Source organism: Panthera leo, chromosome B4 (assembly GCF_018350215.1).
Source record: "Panthera leo isolate Ple1 chromosome B4, P.leo_Ple1_pat1.1, whole genome shotgun sequence".
In the NCBI taxonomy this organism is placed as follows: Eukaryota; Metazoa; Chordata; class Mammalia; order Carnivora; family Felidae; genus Panthera; species Panthera leo.
Genome location: NC_056685.1, coordinates 68,715,604 through 68,739,937, shown reverse-complemented (window position 1 = coordinate 68,739,937; position 24,334 = coordinate 68,715,604). Strand labels below are relative to the sequence as shown.

The window sequence follows — 24,334 nt, the reverse complement described above, 5'->3', positions numbered from 1 at the left end:
TTTTAAAATAGAGAAAATTGGTAAACCTTTAGCTAGACTAAGTAAAAGAGAGAAGACTCCAAAAAATAAAATCAGAAATGAAAGAGGAAACACTATAACTGAGAACAAAGATATACAAAGGATCAAAAGAGACTGCTATGAACACTTATACACCATAAACTGGATAACATAGAACACACATGAATAACTTTCTAGAAACATACAACCTGTCAAGATTGAATCATGAATATGTAAAAATTTGAACAGACCATAATGAGTAGGAGAGTGAATCAATAATCAAAAACCTCCCAACAAGGAAATGCCCATGACCAGATGATTCTACTGGTGAATCCTACTGAACATTTATTTATTTTTATTCATTTATTTTTCTGATTTGAGTATATTTGAGGCACAATGTTACATTGGTTTCAGGTGTACAACTTAATGATTTGACAAGTTTATACATTGTGCTATGTTCACTGCAAGTATAGCTACCATTTATACCATCACATTGCTATTATGATGTCATTGGCTATATTCCTTATGCTCTGCTTTTTATTCCCGTGACTTACTCATTCCATAACTGGAGACCTCTTGCCTTCTTCCATTTTTCCCACCCCATATCTCCCACCCTTCTGGCAGTCATTAGTTTGTTTCCTGTACTTACAGTTCTGATTCTGCTTTCTGTTTGTTTATGCATTTTTTTTTTAAGATTCCATATGAATGGAATTAAATGCTATTTGTCTTTCTCCAGTCTGACTTATTTCGCTTGGCATGATACTCTCTAGGTCCATCCATGTTGTCTCAAATGGCAAGATCTCATCTTTTTAATAATACTCCAGTGTGTGAACACACACACACCCCACATCTTCCTTATCCATTCCTCTGTTGATGGACACTTAGGTTGCTTCCATGTTTTGGCTATTGTAAATAATGCTGCAATAAACATAGGGTGCATATATCTTTTCGAGTTAGTGTTTTTGATTTCCCTGGGGAAATACCCAATAGCGTAATTAGTGGACTATAGGGTAGTTCTGTTTTGATTTTTTGAGGAACATCAATACTGTTTTCCACAGTGGCTGTACCAATTTACATTCCCATCAACAGTGCACAAGGGTTCCTTTTTTCCCACATCCTTGTCAATGCTTGTGGTTTCTTGTCTTCTTGATTTTAGCCAATCTAACAGGTTTGAGGTGATATCTCACCTGGTGAAATCTCTGGGATTTGCATTTCCCTGATGATTAGTGATATTGAGCCTCCTTTGATGTATATGTCTTTGGAAAAATGTCTATCTAGGTCTTTTGACCATTTTTAGTCAGATTATTTTTGGTGTTGTGTTGTATAAGTTCTTTATGTATTTTGGATATTAACCACTTATTAGATATATCTTTTGCAAATATCTTCTCCCCATTGGTACAACCTATCAAACGTTTAAAGAAGTAACACCAATTCTTCTCAAATGCTTCCAAAAAATGGGAAAGAACACTTCCAAACTCATTTTATGAGGTCAGCATTACCCTGATGCCAAAACCATATAAAGATATTGCAAAATAAGAAAACTACAGGCCAATCTCTATTATTAATACAGGTACAAAATTCTCAAAAAAGTACTATGACTGAATTCACAGTACAGTAAAATGATCACACACCATGACCAAGGGAGAATTTTCCCTGTGATGAAAGTATAGTTCAACATACACAAATAAATATATGTGAGAGACCTCATTAATAGAAGGAAAACAAAAATTATATTAATGGTACAGAAAAAGCATTAGACAAAGTTTAATATCCTTTCATGATTAAAAACGCTCAATAAATTGAGTATAAAAGGAAAGCACCTTAACATAATACATGCCAAATATGACAGGGCTACAGCTAATATACTTAATGGTGGAAGGTTGAAAGCTTTTCCTCCAAGATTAGGAACAGGACAAGAATGCTCCCTCTCAACATTCCACTCAACAGTACTAGGAAATCCTCACCAAAAAGAAGAAATAAATGGCATTCCAGTCAGAAAGGAAGAAGTAAATTTGTCTGTTTGCAGAGGATATGATTGTTTATATAGAAAATTCTAATGATCCCACAAAAAACTGTTAGATTTAATAAAAAAAATCAGTAAAAGTGTAGGATACAATCAACATACAGAAAGCTGTTGCATTTCTACATACTAACAACAAAATAGCTGAAAAAAGAAATAAAGAAAACAATTCCATTCACAATAGCATTAACAAATACTTATAATAAATTTAACCAAGGAGGTGAGCTGAAAATTATAAAGTGCACTGAAAATTATAAAGATGATGAAATGAACTAAAAAAGACACAAAGAAATGGAAAGATACATGTGTTCATGGATCAGAAGAATTAATATTGTTACAATGTCCATACTGTCCAGTAAACACACATACATACATACTTACATCACAAAAACAGACACAGACCAATGGAACAGGAAGCTTGGAAATAAACCCAAACATATATCATCAACTACTATTTGACAAGGGACCCAAGAATAATCAATAGGAAAAGGAAAAGTCTCTTTAATAATTGGTGCTGGGAAGGGGGGCCGGGGTGGCTTAGTTGGTTAAGCGTCCAATTCTTGGTTTCAGCTTAGGTCATGATCTCATGGTTCATGAGTTCAAACCCCATGTGTGCTCTGTGCTGATAGTACGGAGCCTTCTTGGAATTCTCTTTCTTCCTCTCTCTCTGTCCCTCCCCAACTCATGCTTTCTCTCTCTCAGAAAAATAAATAAACTTAAAAAAAAGTGGTGCTCTAAAAACTGGATAGTCACATGCAAAAGAATGAAACTGATCCCTCTCTTACACCACTCACAAAAATTAACTTGAAATAAAGACTTAAATGTCAGACCTAAAACTACAAAACTCCTGGAAGAACACACAAGGAAAAACTCCTTGACATTGGTCTTGGGAATGATTTTTTGGATATCATAACACAAGGACAAGCAACAAAAGCAAAAAAAAAAATCAACAGAATGAAGAGGCAAACTACATAATGGGAGGAAATATTTTCAAACAATATATTATATGTAGTTTTCAAACTACATAAGGACCTTACACGACTCAAAAAACCAAATAATCCAGTAAAAAAATGGGTAGAAGACCTGAACAGAATTTTTTTCCAAGTGATGAACAGGTATACAAAGAGATGCTCAGCTTCACTAACCATCAGGACAAAAGAAATTAGAACCACAATGAGATATTACCTCAAACCTGTTAGGATGACTATTATCAAAAAGACAAAAGATACCAAGTGTTTTAGTGAGGCAGTGGAGAAAAGGACGCCCTAGTACACTGTTGGTGGGAATATAAACTGGTATAGCCTCTGTGAAAAATAGTATGGAGTTTCCTCAAAAAACTTAAAGAACTATATATTTCCATTCCAGGTATATATATCCAAAGGAAATGAATACAAGATATTGAAGAGGTATCAGCACCCCCATATTCATTGCCATATTATTCATAATAGCCAAGACACAGAAGCAGCCTGAGCATGCACTGATGGATGAATGAATAAAGAAAAAGCAGTAGATACACATAATGGGATATTATTCTGCCATAAAAACGAAGGAAATCCTTCCATTTGCAACAACATGGGTGGACCCTTAGGGCATTATGCCAAGTGAAATAAACCAGATTAAGCAAGACAAATATTGTGTTCTCATTCATAGGTGTAATCTAAAAAAAAAATTGAACTCAAAAACAGAGTGGAACCATGATTGCCAGTGACTAAAGAGTAGGGAAAAAGGGGGGCGCCTGGGTGGCGCAGTCGGTTAAGCGTCCGACTTCAGCCAGGTCACGATCTCACGGTCCGTGAGTTCGAGCCCCGCGTCAGGCTCTGGGCTGATGGCTCAGAGCCTGGAGCCTGTTTCCGATTCTGTGTCTCCCTCTCTCTCTGTCCCTCCCCTGTTCATGCTCTGTCTCTCTCTGTCCCAAAAATAAATAAACGTTGGAAAAAAAAAAAATTTTTAAAAAAATAAAAAATAAAAAAAAAAAAAGAGTAGGGAAAAAGGGGAGGTGTTGGTCAAAGAGTAAAAATTTACAGCTAGAATGTTTAGAAGGGACACGAGCACCCCAATGTTTATAGCAGCCAAAATACGGAAAGAGCTCAAATGTCCATTGATGGATGAATGGATGAAGATGTGGTATATATACGCAATCAAAAAGAATGAAATCTTGCCATTTGCAACTACGTGGATGAAACTAGAGGGTATTATGCTAAGCTAAATTAGTCAGAGAAAGACAAATATCATATGACTTCACTCACATGAGGACTTTATGATACAGAACAGATGAACAGAAGGGAAGGGAAGCAAAAATAATAAAAAAAAAAAACAGGGAGGGGACAAAACATAAGAGACTCAAATATGGAGAACAAACAGAGGGTCACTGGAGGGGTTGTGGGAGGTGGGATGGGCTAAATGGGTAAGGGTAAGGAATCTACTCCTGAAATCATTGTTGCACTATATGCTAACTTGAATGTAAAATTTTAAAAATAATTAAATTAAAAAAAAGAATTTGAAAAAAAAATTTCCAGCTAGAAGATGAATATAGAGTATGATGACTTTAGTTAACAACACTGTAGTATATGCTTGAAAGTTGCTAAGGGGATAGATCTTAAATGTTCTCACCATACACATAGAAAAGGTAATTATATGAGAGGTAGAGATGTTAACTAATCTTACTCAGGTAATAATTTCACAATATATACACATATTAAATCACCATGTTGTATATCTTAAACTTATACGATGTTGTACGTCAACTATATCTCAATAAAGCTGGAAAAAATAAAATGCAGATGAAGGTTCATGCACAAGGCAGCTTCTTATAGCTAAAATACCCTGGATAAAAGGTAAATACCCACCCCCCCAAAAGATAAAATTTTAGTTATAGGAAAAACAATATACATAGACAAGAGAAACACACAAAATGTTAACTGTGGTTATCTCAAATGGTACAATTGCAGATAATGGTACTTAAAATTTTTATCTTGGACTTGAAGTACATATATTGGATTTATCATAATCTTTGTCTCACCACAAACTATCCATATTGATCATGTAACATTCTCTTATTTACATTAAATTTGATTATTTAATACATAGTGAATACCAGTGAACTCACTATATAATCACGAACCAGAACTACAGCATTACTGGTATCTTCAGTCTAAGGGAGAAAAGGGAGAACTGTGATGTCAATGAAAAACACATAATCTTGAAAGATTGCAATATTTTTTTTCAAAGACAATAATTTGGTGAGAAAAATCCAAATTGGGATTATTTTCTGTATTTTCCTAATTGAAAAAATAAACACTGTATTTAAATAAAATAATTTATAGTGCCTACAGGCTGCATCTGCCATTTCTACTGGACAAATATTTATGAGTTACCTTGTTCTACACTATAGCTAAAGTCAGATAATATGGAGAGGCGGGCTACTTTCTAACCATCGGTAAAGTATGGTGGTAGAGGAGCATCTGGATGGCTCAGTTGGTTAAGTGTCTGTCTTGGACTCAGATCATGATCTCATGGTTCATGAGTTTGAGCCCTGCGTCAGGCTCTGTGCTGACAGTATGGAGCCTGCTTGGAATTCTCTCTCTTCCTCTCTCTCTGTCCCTCCCCAACTCATGCTTTCCCTCTCTCAGAATAAATAAATAAACTAAATCATAAATAAATAAAATAAAATAAAATATGGAGGCTTCTTGGAATTCTCTCCCTCTCCCTCTCTCTCTATTAAAATAAACTTTAAAAAAAAGTACAGTACTAGACACAGACCAAAGTGTGGTCATATGAGTGTGTATGCTTTTTTTTTTTTTTTTTTTTTTTTTAATTTTTTTTTTTGACGTTTATTTATTTTTCAGACAGAGAGAGACAGAGCATGAAGGGGGGAGGGGCAGAGAGAGAAGGAGACACAGACTCGGAAGCAGGCTCCAGGCTCTGAGCCATCAGCCCAGAGCCTGACACGGGGCTCGAACTCACAGACCGCGAGATCATGACCTGAGCTGAAGTCGGACGCTTAACCGACTGCGCCACCCAGGCGCCCCGAGTGTGTATGCTTTTTATAAAATCCTGTAAAATGGGAGTTGATATGTTTGAAATGTTAAAATATTTGTAAAATTTTAAGGATCTGATGAGGCATTTTTCTCACTTTGCTCAAGTGAGTTACATGGGAAATCCAGATGAGACACATCATTCCAACGAACGTTGGTATCCCCCATGGAGCTCACGTGCAAGGATGCTATGACTCAGGAGGTAAGTGGTCCCTCTAAGAGCGAGAACTGGGACCAGACTCCTTATTGGACAACTAGACTATATTGCCCCTGGAATGAAGATTGGAATCCTTATCTGGAGTTTGCTTTAGAGTGAAAAGACAGCTCTTCCTTTCTTTGCCCCTATGAAAACCGTTCTCTGAAAGCAGCATAGGAGACATTGGAGAATGAGATTTGATATGCACATATTCACCTTAAACACAACCTCTGACACCTTTCAGTAATGCAAGGCAGTCATCTGAATGTGTCTCATGAGTATCTTTGAACCAAAATTGGATGTCAGGATTTTGATAAAATTCATATATGTAGTATAAGGAGTCTTCATTTGTATCTGGCCTCCTAGAAAAATAAATGTGCCTTTGGTTACCTTGTTAAATGTAAACCAACTTTGAAGGTTATATTTGCTCTTCATTGTTTTCTTAGGAATTAAAGTTACTGTTGTCACAATCAGATGGGCCTCATATTTATTTTATGAAATTACATGACCAAATTAACAGTAATACTAATCTCATTTCTTCCAGTAAGAAATCTAAAAGAATTACAGTAACTTTGATGGCTATTTCCAACTTTATGGCATTTCTTTCTAGTCACTCCTTAACGAGGGACTTTTTTCTTAAATAGTGGTTAACAACGTAGGAAAAGCATTAATTTCATAAATCTGGAATATTAGGATTGTATAAAATGTGATTACAGGCACTTGTACCCCAGTGTTTATAGCAGCACTCTCAACAATAGCCAAATTATGGAAAGAGCCTAAATGTACATCAATTGATGAATGGACAAAGAAATTGTGGTTTATATACACAATGGAGTACTACGTGGCAATGAGAAAGAATGAAATATGGCCCTTTTAGCAACGTGGATGGACCTGGAGAGTGTGATGCTAAGTGAAATAAGCCATACAGAGAAAGACAGATACCATATGTTTTCACTGTTATGTGGATCCTGAGAAACTTAACAGAAACCCATGGGGGAGGGGAAGGAAAAAAAAAAAAACAAAAGAGGTTAGAGTGGGAGAGAGCCAAAGCATAAGAGACTCTTAAAAACTGAGAACAAACTGAGGGTTGATGGGGGGTGGGAGGGAGGGGAGGCTGGGTGATGGGTATTGAGGAGGGCACCTTTTGGGATGAGCACTGGGTGTTGTATGGAAACCAATTTGACAATAAATTTCATATATTGAAAAAATAAATAAATGAATGAATGAATAAATAAATAAATAAATAAATAAATAAATAAATAAATAAATAGACATACATTAAAAAAATGTGGTTACAAAGTCTCAGCCTTGACTGAGATTCAAGTATAGAAACTAGGTCAACCATATAATGTAGTCTGCATCTACAACATTTTTGAAAGTGAAAGAAGGCGCTATTCATAATTAAAGTGGCACCTTAGCCATACGGGGGGGCACAATTTAGGGCACACCAGGACGTATGGTTATCCTAACAGGGGCTGAATTATGGTCACTTTTTACCTATGTAGATTAGCCTGTCTGTTTACTAGGGCTCTCCAGCTTCTAAGTGTAAGATAAAACAGGCACATCTTGTTAGAATGGCAACAACAGCAATGACAAATCCAAATTTTCTTATTTTACAATCAGGCACAAGTGTATGCTTAAATTTCTTTACTCTAATTACTAGACTGTTAATTGAATTATTAGGAGGAAAAAAAGACTTTCACACTTTATTTCAAATTTCTATTGTCTATCAGCTCTCTTCTCCGCGCCCCCCCCCACCCCCCATTTAACCCTTTGTATTTGTGTTCAGGACATTTACAAAATAAGGACAGCAGCAGTAATGGTGAATAATTTATTCACTCCTCAAGCAAATGCTGCTGAATGCCTGCTGTGTGCTAGGCATGTGCTAGGTGATAAAAAGGTGATTTATTTCATGACATAAAAATAGCTAGAAGTGGTCACTTCTCTAAAAAAACAAAAACAAACTATTTAGAAGAAAAAAAGACCAGTACATAAATAACTATCACCCAAGGCATAATGCAAAAAATATTTATAGGATGTAATACAGGAATTCAATGGTGGGAAAGTGTGAGGAAGGCATTTTAGGGGTAGAAATTCTCCCAAGTAAAGGTGCAGAGAAAGGAAAGCACACAGCTTTCTCTGAGTACTGCTGTGCTGCAGTTTGACCTCAAGATGCCTAAAAAAGTAGGGTTGTGACAGAGTACAAAGGACCTTCAATGCCAGGCAGAGAATTTTAGAGCTAAGCAGAGGAATAGAGTCATACAAGATGATGAATGGGGAAGAGATCCAGTGGGAACTACATTTGAGAAGGACTGGTCTATAGATGGACTATAGAGTCTAGGGACTGGCCCCAGCAGACCAAGAAAGAGCCTAGAGACAGAGAAGTGCCCTATAAAAGGGAGGAAGCAGTGGTGATATGAAGGAGAAACATGCCACAGAGTGTCTGGAAATATAAGTCCCACCACATGACAACTTGTGGGTTGGCCTCCATGATTAAGATTTTAATCTAATTGAGAAAATGGTGGTGTCATGAATAGATACTTCAATGAACCAATTCTGACAGAATACCATCTTATCTTAAATGCTGAAGTAATAAAAATATTTTCACACTTCATCTAGATCAGTTTTCAATTCAATACATTTCCCACAAGAATGAAACTTATTAAGGTGATTTTTTTTAAATGGATGATTTTATTGCCCCGGTGGTAAGTGGTATGAAATTATTTTAGATATTTCATTAATAATTCTAAAATGTGACTAACAAGTGGAATAAAAGGGACTGCTGAAATATAAAGCATCCAGTGAATCAAAATAATTCTGAAAACTGTACACTTTCACACTCTACGCTATTTTCTCTTTCCCTAATATCCAGCACACATATAGATAATATATCATCTCTTTATAAGTTATATTTCATACTCAAATATATCCCTTCCATCAGTGGTTTTCAAACTCCTTGACACGTTTCCCAGAGACTGTCAGAGGCAGAATTGGCTACTTGGGGAGGCTCTCACTTCTCTGTCCATTGTTGTTTCACAAATTTGTTGGATGATCCCTTGGTAAGGAAGTTATAAAGAAAGTACAGGGGTGAATTTCGGGATATATCAAATTCATACCAAGTATGAGATTCTTATAGATGATAATCAGCAGGGATGAATTTTGCAGAGACCATTAAAATTCTATTTCATTCCTTATCTCTCCTCGTTTCCCACATTTTGGCTTTTTCCTTAGAAGTGTTTAAGTGAAATGAAAATGACACTTGGATTAGAACCCCTGACATAAAGAGGGGCACCTGGGTGGCCTGTCAGTTAAGCATCTGACTCATGATTTCGGCTCAGGTCATGATCTTGTGGTTTGTGAGTTCAAGGCCCTCATCAGGCTCTGTGCTGACAGTGTGGAGCCTGTGTGCGATTCTCTCTCTGCCCCTCCCCACTTGCTCTCTCTCTTTCTCACTCAATAAATAAATAAACATTAAAAAAGTGTTTTTAATAAAAAAAACCCCTGATGTAAAGAACAAATACCTCTACTCACAATAGCCAAAGAATGGAAACAACTAAAGTGTCTGTCAGTGCATGAATAGATAAAGCAGATGTGGCTTATGCATGTGAATGTATGTGTGTGTGTAATGGAATATTATTCAGCCATGAAAAAGAAGGATATCCCGCCATTTGCTACAACCTAGATGGACCTTGAAAGCATTATGCTAAGTGAAATAAGTCGCAGAAAGAAATTTGCATAGTATTATTATACGTGGAGTCTAAAAACACTAAAAAACAAGTCAAATTTATAGGCAGAGTCAAAAATGGTTACCAGGGACTGGAGGGTGCAGCAACTAGGGAGACATTACAGAAGGGTACAAGCCTTATTAAAAAGGAACAAATACTGGGGCTCCTGGGTGGCTCAGTGGTTAAGCATCTGACTCTTGATTTTCGGTTCAGGTCATGATCTTGCAGTTTGTGAGATCGAGCCCCACATCTGTCCGGATGAAGCCTACTTGGGATTTTCTCTCTCCCTCTCTCTCTGCCCCTCCCTCACTTGCATTCTCTCTATCTCTCTTTCAAAATAAATAAATATACTTAAAAAAAAAAGGAAAAAGGCAAAGACATCTGTTGTCTGCATGGTAGTCCCAGGTTCCTTTCTAATTCCCTTGTTCAAAAAGGCACAAAGAGGGGCACCCTATGTGGCTCAGTAGGTAAAGCCTCCAGCTTTGGCTCTGGTCATGATCAGTTCCAGCCCATCAGGCTCTGTGCTGACAACTCAGAACCTGAAGCCTGCTTTGGATTCTGTGTCTCCCTCTCTCTCTCTGCCCCTCCCCAACTCTTACACTCTGTCCACCTCGAAAATAAACATTAAAAAAAATTTTAAATAAAAAAACAAAATCAAAAAGGCACAAAGAGACTACACTGCTCAGAATTTGATCCATGTGGACAACAGTGGGCATCCTCCTTCATTCATTCATAAATACGAGCACCCATTATGATTAGGGTGATGTCATGTAGTGATCAACAGGCAGCTAAGGCCTCTGTCCTCACAGCCTGGAAAGGAGCCACAAAGCTCTGCACACATACACTAGATTTTTCTCTAAGTTTGTTTCACAAGTCACGAAGCTGCTCAAAAAGATATGACTGAAATCTCGTGAATGCCTATCCTCTTATTTTTTTTTTGAATGAACATCTCCTTGATTCATAATTCTCTTTTCTTGAACTATGTAAGAGAGAGATTATCTACTTAAATTGTCACAAGTATTCTCCACATATTCATAAGGATCCAACTCTGGGAAATAAATTTTGCAAAATGATACTTCTCAGCATAGCACCAGGGTTTACTTATGTTTTGCATAAGAATTGCCAAGAGGAAGCTAATTAATATACTAAATACTCTTTCCTATTTATAGATACTGGCCCAAATTGGGTTTTCAGTTGACATGTATACAGAACTATGACATATACGTGTCCTTCTCTCCTGTCTACCTTAAAAACCTCTTTGAGCCAACTTCTAAATTCCTTCTCATTTTGATGACCATGTATCCATAAGGGGAACTTGACATGCACTTAATTCAGTCTGTTGAGCGTTCAGCTTAACAGGAGGAGGGAGTAGAGTAGCATTATCATGAGTAGCATTTCTAGGTGATGGAAACCACCAGACTTCTAAGTGTTGTTTAAATTGTTGGCTTGTCTTGGCTGACCTAATGTTTTATACTAGCGAAATGTTGTACTTTAATATTAGTTCAATATCGCTTCTCTAACTCTTCTCTATCAGCACTGACTTTTGAGAGTTAATGGCAAATGCTGCAGAAAATCCAGCATCTTCCTTGCACTCTGGTACTGGCAAACATATCTTTCTTAGGGGTTGGATGAAAGGGCTCTATATTTCTTGAAGCCTTTCCCTTTAAATTATTTCTGGTAGAGGTTGGATTTGAGATCTGCTTCTGACTTGCTAAGGGCTATTTATGATTTATTTCAACCTTTAGCTGGCTCTGGGACAAAGAAATGCACAAAGTTGAAAATAAAGAAAAGAAGACGCTTAATCCTCAGTGGTATTTCAGTGGCGTGGAGCACCTCGACTCTTATGATGGGTGCATTAATTTCTGATATTTTATATTCTTTCTCTCAAAAATAAAATTAAAATCCTTTATCATTTTTAATTAGAGAACAAGTGCCATCATTTTTTAAAGAGAACAAATTTAAGGCTGTGAGCCTTTTAATGCAGGCTGGTTCTCTGAGGTTTTTCTGAAGCACTGTGGGGAAATTTTAGAGCCAGTCAAATAATTTTCTTAGGCAAAGTGGTGATAGGCCATGGTGAGATATGGGTGTCACTAAAATTTCATAGAGGTCCCTAACACACCAGAGTCACCATAACATTCGCACACTGACTATAATATCTCCAGAGAAGCATTTGCTGCCTATCACGGCTCTGAAGGGAGCTGTTTCAGTCTATCAGTGCAATAATCTGCATGATAAAAGTCCCTAAATATGTATTTACAAGATAGTCAGATCTGTTTTGGTCTATTGGGTCAATAATCCATGCACTAAAAGTCCCTAAATATGTATGCACAAGATAGACAGATCAGCTTTGGTTCAATGAGTCAATAGCAAGTAGGCCTTTAAAAAAGGGCCTATATAAGTTGCATACCTGGCATTTTAGCAAATTTAGAAATGCAGTTCTGTACACTTCCTGACTTTTAGAGAGTAGATTTATTATGCTAGTTTCAGCGGATGCCAAAAAGCTGTGTTTCACTCTGGTCCATGATATTTTGCTTTTAAAAAGTCAGAAGAAAAACCACTATAGCACACACTATATCACAGCTCCGAGGCAAATGATGGAAACATGGGCATGTAGGCAAAGCCCTGTGCGCAGGCGTGGATGCTGTCCTTCCAGACCATGTCTCTGCCCTTCCTGGATCACCATCCAGGTGCATCCACCTCCCTGCTCACCAGCCTGTGCTTCCCCACTGTCAAACTCATTCCAGCAGCCAGGGGGATCTTGCTGGGCTTCAGCTCTTCTACAGCAGCATCCCATCCTCATAATCAAAGATAAAGTTCCTTGACATAAGCCCCTCCTCATTCTGACTTCACCTCTTGCCACTCTGGGCCTCACCCCTGCTGTGATCACACACTGGCTTCTGCTGTTCCTTAAACATGCCAGGCATGCTTCTGCTCCAGGTCCCTTGTACTTGGCCTTCCCTTCATCTGGAGTGTTCCCCACTCATATAGCTACATGGTTAGCTCTCTTACTTTCTTTAAGGTTCCTATGAGAGAGGTCTTCCCTGACCACCCTGTGTAAGACAGCAACACCCCCTCCCAACACCACGTATTTCCTTTCTCCATTATCTATGCTGTTGTTCTCCAGGAGCACTTATCACCATCTAACATATAATGTCTTTACTTATTTGTTTGTGGTCCACCTTTTTCCCTTAGAGGTTAAGCTACACTAGGGCAGGACCTTCATCAATCCCATACTTAGGTAAGAGCCTGCCATATCTTAAGTGCTCATTAAATTTTGATGATAGAAACGAATGAAAGCAGAGGGAAAATGAATCTTCCTTCCACTTCCCTGATTGCCTGCTGATGTGTGTTCATGTTTAGGTTGAGGAGAAATGAGTATCTTTTTTTGAGATGAAGTCCTTTCTTTGGCCATTAGACTTGTTTCTGGTAATCTCTAGGTGGCACAAAAGTGCTGGATGAAGGTACTCTTCCATTGCATACTCAGAGCTCCTGGGTTATGACAGAGCTTCTGGAGGAACTGGGGTCATCTTAGCTGCTCACAGAAGCACTTGACCAGTCTGCTTCTAAGTACAATAGTGCATAAGATGGGACTGTCATTTCTAAATCCAGATTCCCACTTAATGTGGCATCCACAATCAGTTTTGGTGATAGCAGCAGACTAGATTTTACAGTCTAATCTGGCATGGTCATGAAGGTTGGTGTGTGCCACTCTGTCACATAAGTGTAACAGACTGAGGGATACTAGTTAGAACCATTGTCCTCTCTTAAATCTGGTAAATTATTCTTAGGATATTCCCCTGTGCCCCCACCTCTATCTTTAATCATGTAGAATGCTTTCAAATGCATCCTTTCTCATGATTGAAGCCTGTCACAGTAACTTCTTCCTTATTTAAATTTCAGGAACATTCTTTCTTTCCAATCACTTACAAAGATGCCTTCGGCAAGAAAATCACAGCTGACAGCAAATTAATGACTATGATGCTGTGATTAGTTGAGATTACAGGCTACAGAGGACCTGTCTGAGCATTTACCACTGTCATGACACTAACACTGGCATCTATTAGAGATTTATATTGTTCAAAAAACAGGATGTGGTTCAGCTACAGTGAGCCCTATACAAGGCTACGAAAATTGGTCTGTATTGTAATATAGTCAACGATATGGTAATCAATTAAAGTAATTTTTACTGTTAACCTGCTTAGCCTAAGCAAGTCTCTCTTCCACACTCTCCCTCCAAACACAGATTTATTTTGATAAAGCTTGAAGCCACAAACTAAATAAAAAGCTGAAGTGATCTAGTTAATTCCAGTCCCTAAGCCCAAAGTATTCATTAACAGAAAGAAAGACATCATTTCATCTTGAATTATTTGGATAAGAGACTCAATTTTGTATTTTATTTTTCATGAGAAGACAAAACTTAATGGATATTTCGGGGCACAGCAGTCCTTGAGTGGATTTATAAAATAAAACTTTTCAATCAACTTAATGGATAGGGGATAAAAAATTAGCAGGATCAAAACAATGCCACAACCATCTACTCAGATACTAGGTATCACTGCACATCCTTCCAAATTCTGGCTGAAAAGAAATAATGGTTTCTGTAATCCCCAGCAATGACTTTTGTGGGGGGGAAGATTTCAAATAAATGTCTATTTGCTTTAGGTGAGCTTCACTGAATCGGCCTTATTTGACTTCAGATTCTCCTAAGGGAAGAGATTTCAGGATTTCCTGGTTGTAAAATGGAAAAGAACATTTTGCTGAACTTGTATGACATCATCTAAAGCATTAAAAGGGCAGATAATCATGGGTTCTCTGCCTGTTTACCAAAGCTTCTTTACCTCCTCAATCTACTTTATTTCCAAATGTCAGAGTGGTTTGAAACCTTTCAAAGATTTATAGACTGCAGCAGCAGAGGAAATATTAGGATAAATCCTTTAACTTTTGTGAAAGCTTTTAAATAATTAATCAATGGGCTTTTGCAATTGTTATATATCACAGTACAGATACTCTAACGTATACTGTATGAAAGCTAAACCACAAAGGGCATTAGGCCATCTCTCTTTCTAGAAAGTCAGTGAAACTACAGTTTAGAGTATATACTTGAGTCACAAATAAAGAGAATATTGAATAAGTGAAGGAAAATATTACTAATATAATACAATCTAGTTTATCAGCTAAAATAAAAGTACTATGCAATAAATGAAAACACTAAGCACAATCTTGGTTTTAAATATAATTTTTTTCAAACTCTACTTGGAAAATACCTTACATTATAGAAAGAAGGAAAAGGTAGCTGATATAATATTTATAAAAAGCAACATAAATGTGAGCAAATTACTTTCAAGCTTATATGATAAACATGTTTTCCAATATATTGAAAATACTAGAACCAAACACTAAAACAAATAGTTCTTAAAAGAGCTCACCCTAGATATGTAATAGACAAAATATTTCTTGCAGCAATAAATTAATTTTTTCCTTGTTAGGCGCACCCCCTCCACCATAACTTCGTGAAGAAACGTGAAGTGGTGTGAAAACAATCTTACCTCATATTCAAAGTCCTCTGCTCTGTCTGCATCAGCAGGCAAGCTGGAAAGATACTCATTGTCCTCATAAAATTCATGCTCCATCGGATGAAGAGAATGGCAGCTATGGGGAATATAGCAATATGGTAGAAGCAGATCACAAAGGTTGGTTTAAAGATTAAAACTGATTTTAAAATTTCACTTGAGTCTTCTCTGCTTTGCAATAAGACCTGGAGTGATCCAGCCTATAAGTGAACTAAAAGCTCAGAAAGAGCAATAGTTTTCTTTCTCCTCGACAACTGGTCCATCAGTTTGATTTTCTGAGAGAATACCAAGAGTAGGGGCCCGTGGCCAGAACGGTACTCTGAAGGGTCTGGTGTGAACCCCCTGTCAGGCCATGGTGCTTGACTGATACCACCTGGCCTGTGTTCATTCCACCAAATGTGACTTGCTCCAAACATGGGTGTGTGGCCTTTGAGACCGCACTCTACCCAAAGAGGTGGATTTGGTAACAAAGTACTACCAATTTCATAATACACAGCCCCAAAATGTTTTCTGAATCTGTTTTCAAAAGCACCTATTTTTCAGATTGTAAAACATACTCCCATTACCCTCATTCCTTAAGACCTCGTTCTCCTTCATAACCACATTTCCCCCTTTCTGATGGAGGGTCCGTGCACAAATATTAATCAGTATTCATGGTGATACCTCACTGGAAATTCCTAGAAGCCATTGGGCTTCATAATCCCTTCAGAAAATTCTTGGGGATGGAGAGAAGATTAAAGGAAATGAGGGGGACCCAGGGCATTGTATTTGACTTTTATATATCTGATTTTGGACAAACATCTTAAATAATTCATAGAAGTGCTTTAAAATTACTGTATGGCATGATATGGATCCTATACATTAGACCATATGAATGCTAAGCACAGTTTAACAGTAAAGGGCATGAGGGCATCTCTATGTTTAAAAATCAGTGAAAAAGCCTCAGTGTGTTTAACCAAGCTGGTGGCAAGTGAAAGCTCTAAGTCCTGCCAGTGTAGACATTGTTGAAAAACTGGAGTTAGTGGTATAAATTAGTTTCCTTATCTGTAACTGAAAGGCAAGAGAGATGCATCCTGGTGCCCTCACACAGGCAACATAAATACCCTACCAGCCCTTTCTCAGTGCTATCTATGACTGTCGTCCCCACAGAGGGTTAATCAAGTTGAACCCCAAATAGCAAAAGCCATATAAGCAGCATCTTGCTTACTGGTTCTAATAGGTAAGTCCTCCTTGCTTAAATTTGGGCTGGCTCTGAAAACCCTTTTGAGCTGGTAAACTGTTAAGCTTGCTGCTGCTTTGGGCATCTGATGTGTTTTCCTTATCTTTCAGTTGGTAAGAAGGGAGCCCTGCCAGGAGGGGCACCTTATTCATTCAATAAACATTTATTGCCTATCAGATGCTAGGCCCAACGCCAAGTGCTAGAAATCTGTTGGTGCACAAAATCCAGTTCTTGCCCTATGAATTGGGTAGAGCAGTAAGTGGGACTGCTAATATGATGTGATTGGTACTTAAGGGGAGATATAGAGGCTATGAGAGCAGATGGGGGGATGTCCCTTCTGCAGCCCTAGGAAGTTTGCTAGAAGAGGCTGCCTCTAAGCTAAGATCTGCAGGACTTACGAAGAGCGACATAGGATACTGGTTAAGAGAGTGGGTGCTGGGGTCTGACCTCTTAGGCTCAGGAGCCTGGCCCTATCACTTCCTTGCTATGTGACCTTGGCCAAATTACCTAACATCTACCCATGTCCATGATGATAATAATACGGTGCATTCCCTCAAAAGATTGTTGTGAGGACTAAATGCGTCAATGAATGAAAACTAATATTACCTGACAAGTGTCAGATTAGCTAATACAAATTAACTATTATTCATTCATTAAAGTATTTATTGGAAGGCTACCCTGTATCAGGCTGTACTAAAAGATATTATATATTTGTTTGCTTGTGTGTTCTTCATCTCCTCCTCTAGAATATAAGCTCCAGGAGGGAGTGACTTTAGTTTTGTTACTGGTTTTAAGCCCGGCACCTAGTTCCAGTGCCTGATGAAGGGGGCTATTTAATAAGGAATACACGCATGAATGGAGTCATAAGCAAGATAAACAGGGCTCCTACCCTCCCAGGACTTGAAGTTTCAAGGAGCAGTTTCCAAAAACATGGCTGCACGTTAAAAATGCCTAGGGTGGTTTCTGAAAAATGTTGGCGCTCGGGCCTCACGCTAAAAACTCCTTTTTAATTGGCCTGAAGTGGGATTCAGCCATCGCATTGATACTGCCTTTCAAAATCACCAGGTGATTCGAATGTACACCTGTGAGCCACTGGAATGAACCTAACAAAAGCCGCTAAAGGGCAGGGAACTGGCATGATCAGATCCATGTTTTATAATGTGTCAAATGGATTGCAGTAGGCAATGAAAATGCAGTCCAAAGAGACTATTGTTCTTATAAATCAAACTGTCTATAATGTTTGAACATTTGCTTAAAAGCTCATAGAACAAAATGTATGGGGCAAAACACACTTTCTCATAAAACAAAACTGTACAAGTAAGATTATTTGAATAGAATATCTCTAACTCCCTTGAAATTAGGTAAAAATTGGGAAGAACTATTCATTTAATAGATCCTTATTTCACGGTGCTCTGTACTTACTCACTGACAGCCAGGATTTTTTGCTTACATCTCAATATATTGGGTAATTGCTTTCTTTGGAGAATTACACTTTAATTAAATTAATTTCCTAGCTTTTCCTTTAAAGAAGAGAAAAGCAAAAGAGTGAAAGGGAGAACGGCAACTCACAGAGGAGAATATACTGCCAACATGTCACTTCTGTGTCAGTCTTAATAAGGTTTTTGGCAGCTTTGGTGAGAGAAGCTATTTCCCTGACCAATGCTCATGAGTGGCATAAGGCTTTTGATGGCTGGAAATATGAAGATGAACTAATCAGAGCCAGAATTTTTCATCGCTCCTCAGCAAGCAGGATTCCCAAAGTGAAGCAACTCTGTGGGTCAGGGAAAGTAGCTAGCAGGGGCAGCTGAGAACTAATTGGATACAGACACGGCAGAGACATTTTCCAAACAGAACTGAGATCCTGTCTCTCTAATTGTCAACTTGCTAGCGTGACTGATTCTCTCCAACCCCTACTTGACACGGCTGAATGACAACAAATAGGGCTGTGGGAAAAATGACAGGAAAGATACCTGTCTGAGAGCAGAAATGGACAGATGTCTGGCACTGGAGGGGTAGGTGGTCTAAGTTTGGCCAGAGCCATGATGTGTTCAAAGGTGATGTCTGTCTGAGTGCTGGCGTCCATGAGCTGCACTTCCGGGGCCGTTCCATATGCGGGTTTACTGAGAGGCGTCCGTCTTAGCACCTGGACCACAATGGGTTCCTTGGCATTTCGAAAAGCTTCCACTGCCTCTTCATGGGTGGCCTTTGAGAGATCCTTCCCATTGACCTGTGAAGATAAAAGCACATTTCTCATCTCAGAGAAAAGAACAGAGAGGCTGTCATCGTAGATTAATAAAGGGTAGGGAGGGTGAGTTTAAACCAGCTCTGATACGAGTTTTGTAACGCAATATTTAATCAGACACTGACATTTATTGAACTCTTCACCAACATGCGGAGGTGAAGATTAGGAAAACAACTGCTTCTTGTTTCTTTAGGAAGTACATCGTGAGGATCCTCAGTTAAAGACTTAAAATTTTTTTTTATAATTTTTTTTTAACATTTATTTATTTTTGAGAGACAGAGACAGCATGAGTGGGGGAGGGGCAGAAAGAGACAGAGACACCGATCTAAAGCAGGCTCCAGGCGCTGAGCAGTCAGCACACAGCCCGACATGGGGCTCGAACTCGGGAATGGTGAGATCATGACCTGAGCCAAAGTTGGACGCTTAACTGACTGAGCCTCCCAGGCGTGCCTAGACTTAAAAATTTAAATAACACATCAGCCTCAGAAAACATTTACCCAAATCTTCAGATAGATAGAAATGTTAAGTATATCTTTTTTTTTTTTTAATGTTCTATCAATCTCTTGATGGGATTTTCAATATTTAATCCAAGTCTTACTGGCCTGAAATCCAATTTTTTGGTGTTGTCAAATTTCTTTCATTTTCATCACTTTTGAATCCAAGACCATGTCATTGTCATGTACGTTTTATCTTAAATCGTTGCTATTCTGTGTGGTCTGTGGACCCACAGCTAAGCATCACATAAGAGATTATTAGAAATGCAGAATCCCTGGCCCTATCCCAGACCCGCTGAATCAGAATTGGCATATTAACAAATCCCAGCTGATTTAGATGCACTTGAAAGGAACACTGCTCTAAAACATGTCTGAGTATACTATGTGCAGTTGGATCCTCACCTGTGTTTATTTATACCCATTTATGACTCTCCAAGGTAGCCCTGGACAGAACAGAGAAATAGGGAACATTTACCTTTGCCCTCCACCAGTGCTTCTCAGCAGGGCCAACCATTGGCATGTGGAAGAGAAAAAATCATTGTTTTTATGAGACTCTCCCATGCCTAACCATCAAGAGCCAATGCCGTTCCCTAGACTTTGTGGCATTCCAAACAGTCACACACTCTTCTAAACATCCTCCCCAATGGCAGTACAGATTGCTCTCAAATAGCTGTCCATTTATTTCTCTAAAATGGGTCCTGAGAGCAGAGTCCCTTAGTGGAAGTTGTGTTTTAATAAAGGACTACAGCATCAAGGACTACAGCACAATTCCCACCCTAAATGAATCAATAATGTTGGCTTTTGCAGATAGGAAGAGATACTTGGGGGCACAATACTGTGCTTAAAACCCCTGAAATTATACCATTTCTAGACAACTAAGCCACCCGCCTGGTGGGGAGGCTCTGATAACTGCTATGCACCAGCAAATCCTTAGAGATCCCTGGGTGCCTTAAAAAGAAGCAAAGGGAGTCGCTGAGTTGCAGTATTAGAACAGTTGCTGACATCCAAATGAGCACATTCTCTCTCCCTGAGTAGACAAAGAATATGTATGTGCTCAGAGCAAGTATGGGGTGTTTGGGGGTAAATGATGCAATGCCAGGTAGAAATCGTCATGTCATGTAGAGACAGGTTTAATGACCTGGAGGAGCTAATTTACTCAATGGACCCTGAAAGAGTTAATGTGCCTTCAAAAATTGAGCAATTAAGTTTCCTCACCAGCAAAATATGTCCCAGTACAGTTCTTGGATCACTAGTAAGAAACTTCAGTAAAAGATGTGAATGGTTACCTACCAGTGTGCCCACATTCTCTATTCTGTAAATTCTCACTCTGATTCTTTTCTCCAAGGACTAAACTTGAACGTGACTACTAAATTTTTATTGGTACACCCTTGAGATGTCTGGATGACTTTGGGCATATGGGAATATGTGTAGAAGGGACAGGTATGGACACAGGCATTCATTCTTTGAACTACTGGACAATGACACTTTGGGCTAGGCCCACCACTGTCTCCCCTGAGGATGTGTCATCAACAGATGATAAGTGAAGTCCAAGAATGGAAAAACACAGCCTAAAATCTAGCCTCTCATGTTGGCTGGTATCATCTTTATGTTTCATACCGTGGTCAGTATTTCTAAGTTTCAGGGTTGTAGAAGATGATCCAATGGTAAGTAAGATTGTTCTACCAGGATCTATGTGGTAGGGAGAAATTGCCATTTGTCTCCAGGCTTCCCACTTTATGGTGTCCCTTCAGATTAGTGAATATCCATTTTGGGAAAGTCTTACACCCTTCCTACTCTGAAAAGAATTCTTGGTCATAATCTATTATCGACTACTTAAAACCTACTGGAACATGTCAATATGTTAAAGCTTTTCATTTAAAGTGACCTCCAACAGTGGTAGAATGAAAGAAGACAGTGCCCTTTTTGAAGGACTTCAAGCAGTATCTGAGGGTAAAGGGAAAAATAATTTGTGGCCAGGGTGTCTTCCAGTCACACATTAAATCCTTCTAACACATAAATTGTGTGCCATTAAGTAGTGGACAGACTAATGCCATTATTCTATTTCTTCCTCAAGGTGTCTCAGCACGTTGCCTATAATCAAGTCTTGGTATTCTGTTGTTTCTTACTTGTTTTAGTGATTTTCGAAGCAAGAATAATTTTAAAAAGTGGGCTCCTTATTGATTCATGATTATTTTTTGCAAAATCCAGAAAAGTATAACAATTTAAGCAGAAACATAAAAATTACTAAAGACTATTTTAGACTGTGAAATAATTAGTTCTTATTATAATACTTAGTATATGCAGACCATATTAGCGTTCTTACAGCAAGATCAATAGGTATTGATTTTAAGACCTGTACATTCATTCATTTACAATTATAGCATTTATATGCAAATTTCATTTTCTGCTTTAAGGACAATCAAATACAATCTTCAAAAAGGACAGTCAATATAATCTCAAATATCTTACTTCCCCATTGGGAATGCTCTTTTCTTCCAGTTATCATGCAGCTGACCTCTATTTTCATAAGCTATTTAATATCTCTCAAAGTAAAGAAGTCTATGACCTTTAAAGGCTCTGTCTCACATGATCTCTTAGAAAATGTAAGCACTGATGATAACAAAACACTTTTTTTTTCACTTCACTTGAAGTTCATCAACATACTGTTAGCCTACCAAAAGGTCACCATTTTATAAATTATGCCTTTCACAACAACAGAAAACAATAGCTTAATTGGGAGTTTCTGGCAGTTGCTTTGCTCAGTTATCATCAATTACACCGGGGAAGAAGAACATGGAAGAATACCTGAGGTTTTAATACCGTAGAAAAAATTTTGTAGTAAATTAACAAATAAATCAGTAGCCACACTTCATTTTTCCCAAGTGGCTAGATCCTAAACCAACAGCAAGGTATCTAATATTTCATGGTGCCACATCCTTATCATTCTATTCCATTTCTATCATTTTCTCTACCTCTCTCCTTCCTGTGCTTCCTCTCCCCCTCCCCCTTCTTTCTTTCTTGTCTCAATCTTGCTTTGGTACAAACAACATACAATTTTTATTTGTTTTGTGAAAATGAGACAGGAGATGGAGAAGCCCTCTGTTAACAGTGTCCCATTTAATATAAGTAGCCAAAATGTTCTAGATGCTAAATAAATGGAGGGAAACAAAAATCCTAGGAGAGTAAGAGAGAAGTTGATTTTCAGGAGAAAAAAAAAAACTAGATAAAAAGGGTTGGGAGCAAAACTGATGGGAAGAGAAGAAAGGTAATTTGAAAATTAGGGAGAAACACCCATCTGTCATGGGGTTTGAGTTTGAAGTTTACATCCAGAAGGGTTTCAAAAAGGCTGGAGATTTGATTGAAACATGGCATTGAGAAAGAGACTTTTTTGTGAAGTCGTTGTTGAATGGCACAGGTGACAGGTTAGAGTCATAATAAACATGAGGAGTCTACGAGATAATTCCCTCTATTACTATCACATCTGGCATTTTGATAATTGTGGCCAAAACAGATTTGGTTCTACCACTACTTAACGAGAGTATAGCAATTGGAGTATAACTGAAAAGACTTGTGTGATTGCTATTTGACAAAGGGCTATAGGTGCCAGAGTGGGACAAATGGACTCTCAAATGATGATTAAGCCACCTGATTTGAGATAGAGGAGAAACCAGCACACTGTGCATCTAAAGAGGTGATCAGAACTGGCCACAGCATAAGAAAGGAGAAGATGTCAATTGAAGAAGTTCTACAATAGAGATATGTGGTTGCCCTTGTAAATTTGGGACTGGAAGCACATGGAAGGAGCAGTCTTTTTTTTTTATTTAAAAAAATTCTTTTTTTTTAATGCTTATTTATTTTTGAGAGAGAGAGAGAGACAGACAGACAGAGCATGAGCGGGGGAGGGGCAAGAGAGAGGGAGACACAGAATCTGAACCAGGCTCCAGGCTCTGAGCTGTCAGCACAGAGCCTGATGCGGGGCTCGAACTCACGAGCCATGAGATCATGACCTGAGCCAAAGTCGGACGCTCAACTGACTAAGCCACCCAGGTGCCCCAGGAGCAGTCTTAATCATATCAAACTTGGAGCAGTTGTAAGACAGTCAGATGAACCAACAAATAAACGAATACTTGGTGACTAAAAGAAAAACCAATCGTGGGAAACAATCTTCTGGGAAGGTTTTTCTCTTACCCCTGAACTTATAAGTTGAAAAATTAAGTGTCTTGTTTCTAAAAAGTTATTTTCCATTATACTGATAGGGCTAAGTGGATAGGAGAAAGGCAGTCACTTTTCAGCAACCAATGCAAAAGAAGTGTGAATACATTTGTTGTGGCAGATGGGCTAATTAATCCATAAGCAACTTGTGAATGTTAAGTAAAGAATATAGCTTTTCATATGTAAACCATATCACGGCAATGTTTGATGAGGCTTCTGTTTAACGAACAATCTACCCTTTTGGATAAACTGCAAAATCTGGGCCACTTGTCAGCAACCTCCCCAGAGTGACTGGTGGCCTCAGCTTGGATATGAGCTGTGCTACTTTGATTATTCCTCCAAATCCAGCCACATGCAAAATTTTCTTGAGTATCAGAAAACAAACAGGCTTTTCTTTTTTTTCCTTTTGAAGTGCAAACAAGTGCGTGAATAACCAAGTCACCCTGGTGAGTTGCCATTTCCAGAGTCAGCTGTTTGGGAATGATGAGGGTTTCCAAACCTCTGTTTCCTCTTATGAAAAATAAGGCCTTTTATGCATCTGTGCCTTTCATAGGAGAATGCATATAAGAAAACTCAAGAGAAGAAGCATAGAATACTGTAGATTACGTGCAAGTGACATCGACCA

At 38.3% G+C, this 24,334-nt stretch overlaps 1 protein-coding gene across 1 annotated transcript in view; it reads right to left on the bottom strand.

Moving 5' to 3' along the window:
• The window catches only part of PDZRN4 (PDZ domain containing ring finger 4), a 363,161-nt gene that overhangs the window by 51,941 nt on the left and 286,886 nt on the right, over positions 1-24,334 (bottom strand). The window contains exons 4-5 of the mRNA XM_042946263.1: positions 18,732-18,988; positions 15,519-15,621 (exon numbers count right to left, since the gene is read on the bottom strand). Coding sequence (XP_042802197.1) covers positions 15,519-15,621; positions 18,732-18,988 — 360 coding nt within the window. The remainder of the gene's footprint in view (positions 1-15,518; positions 15,622-18,731; positions 18,989-24,334) is intronic.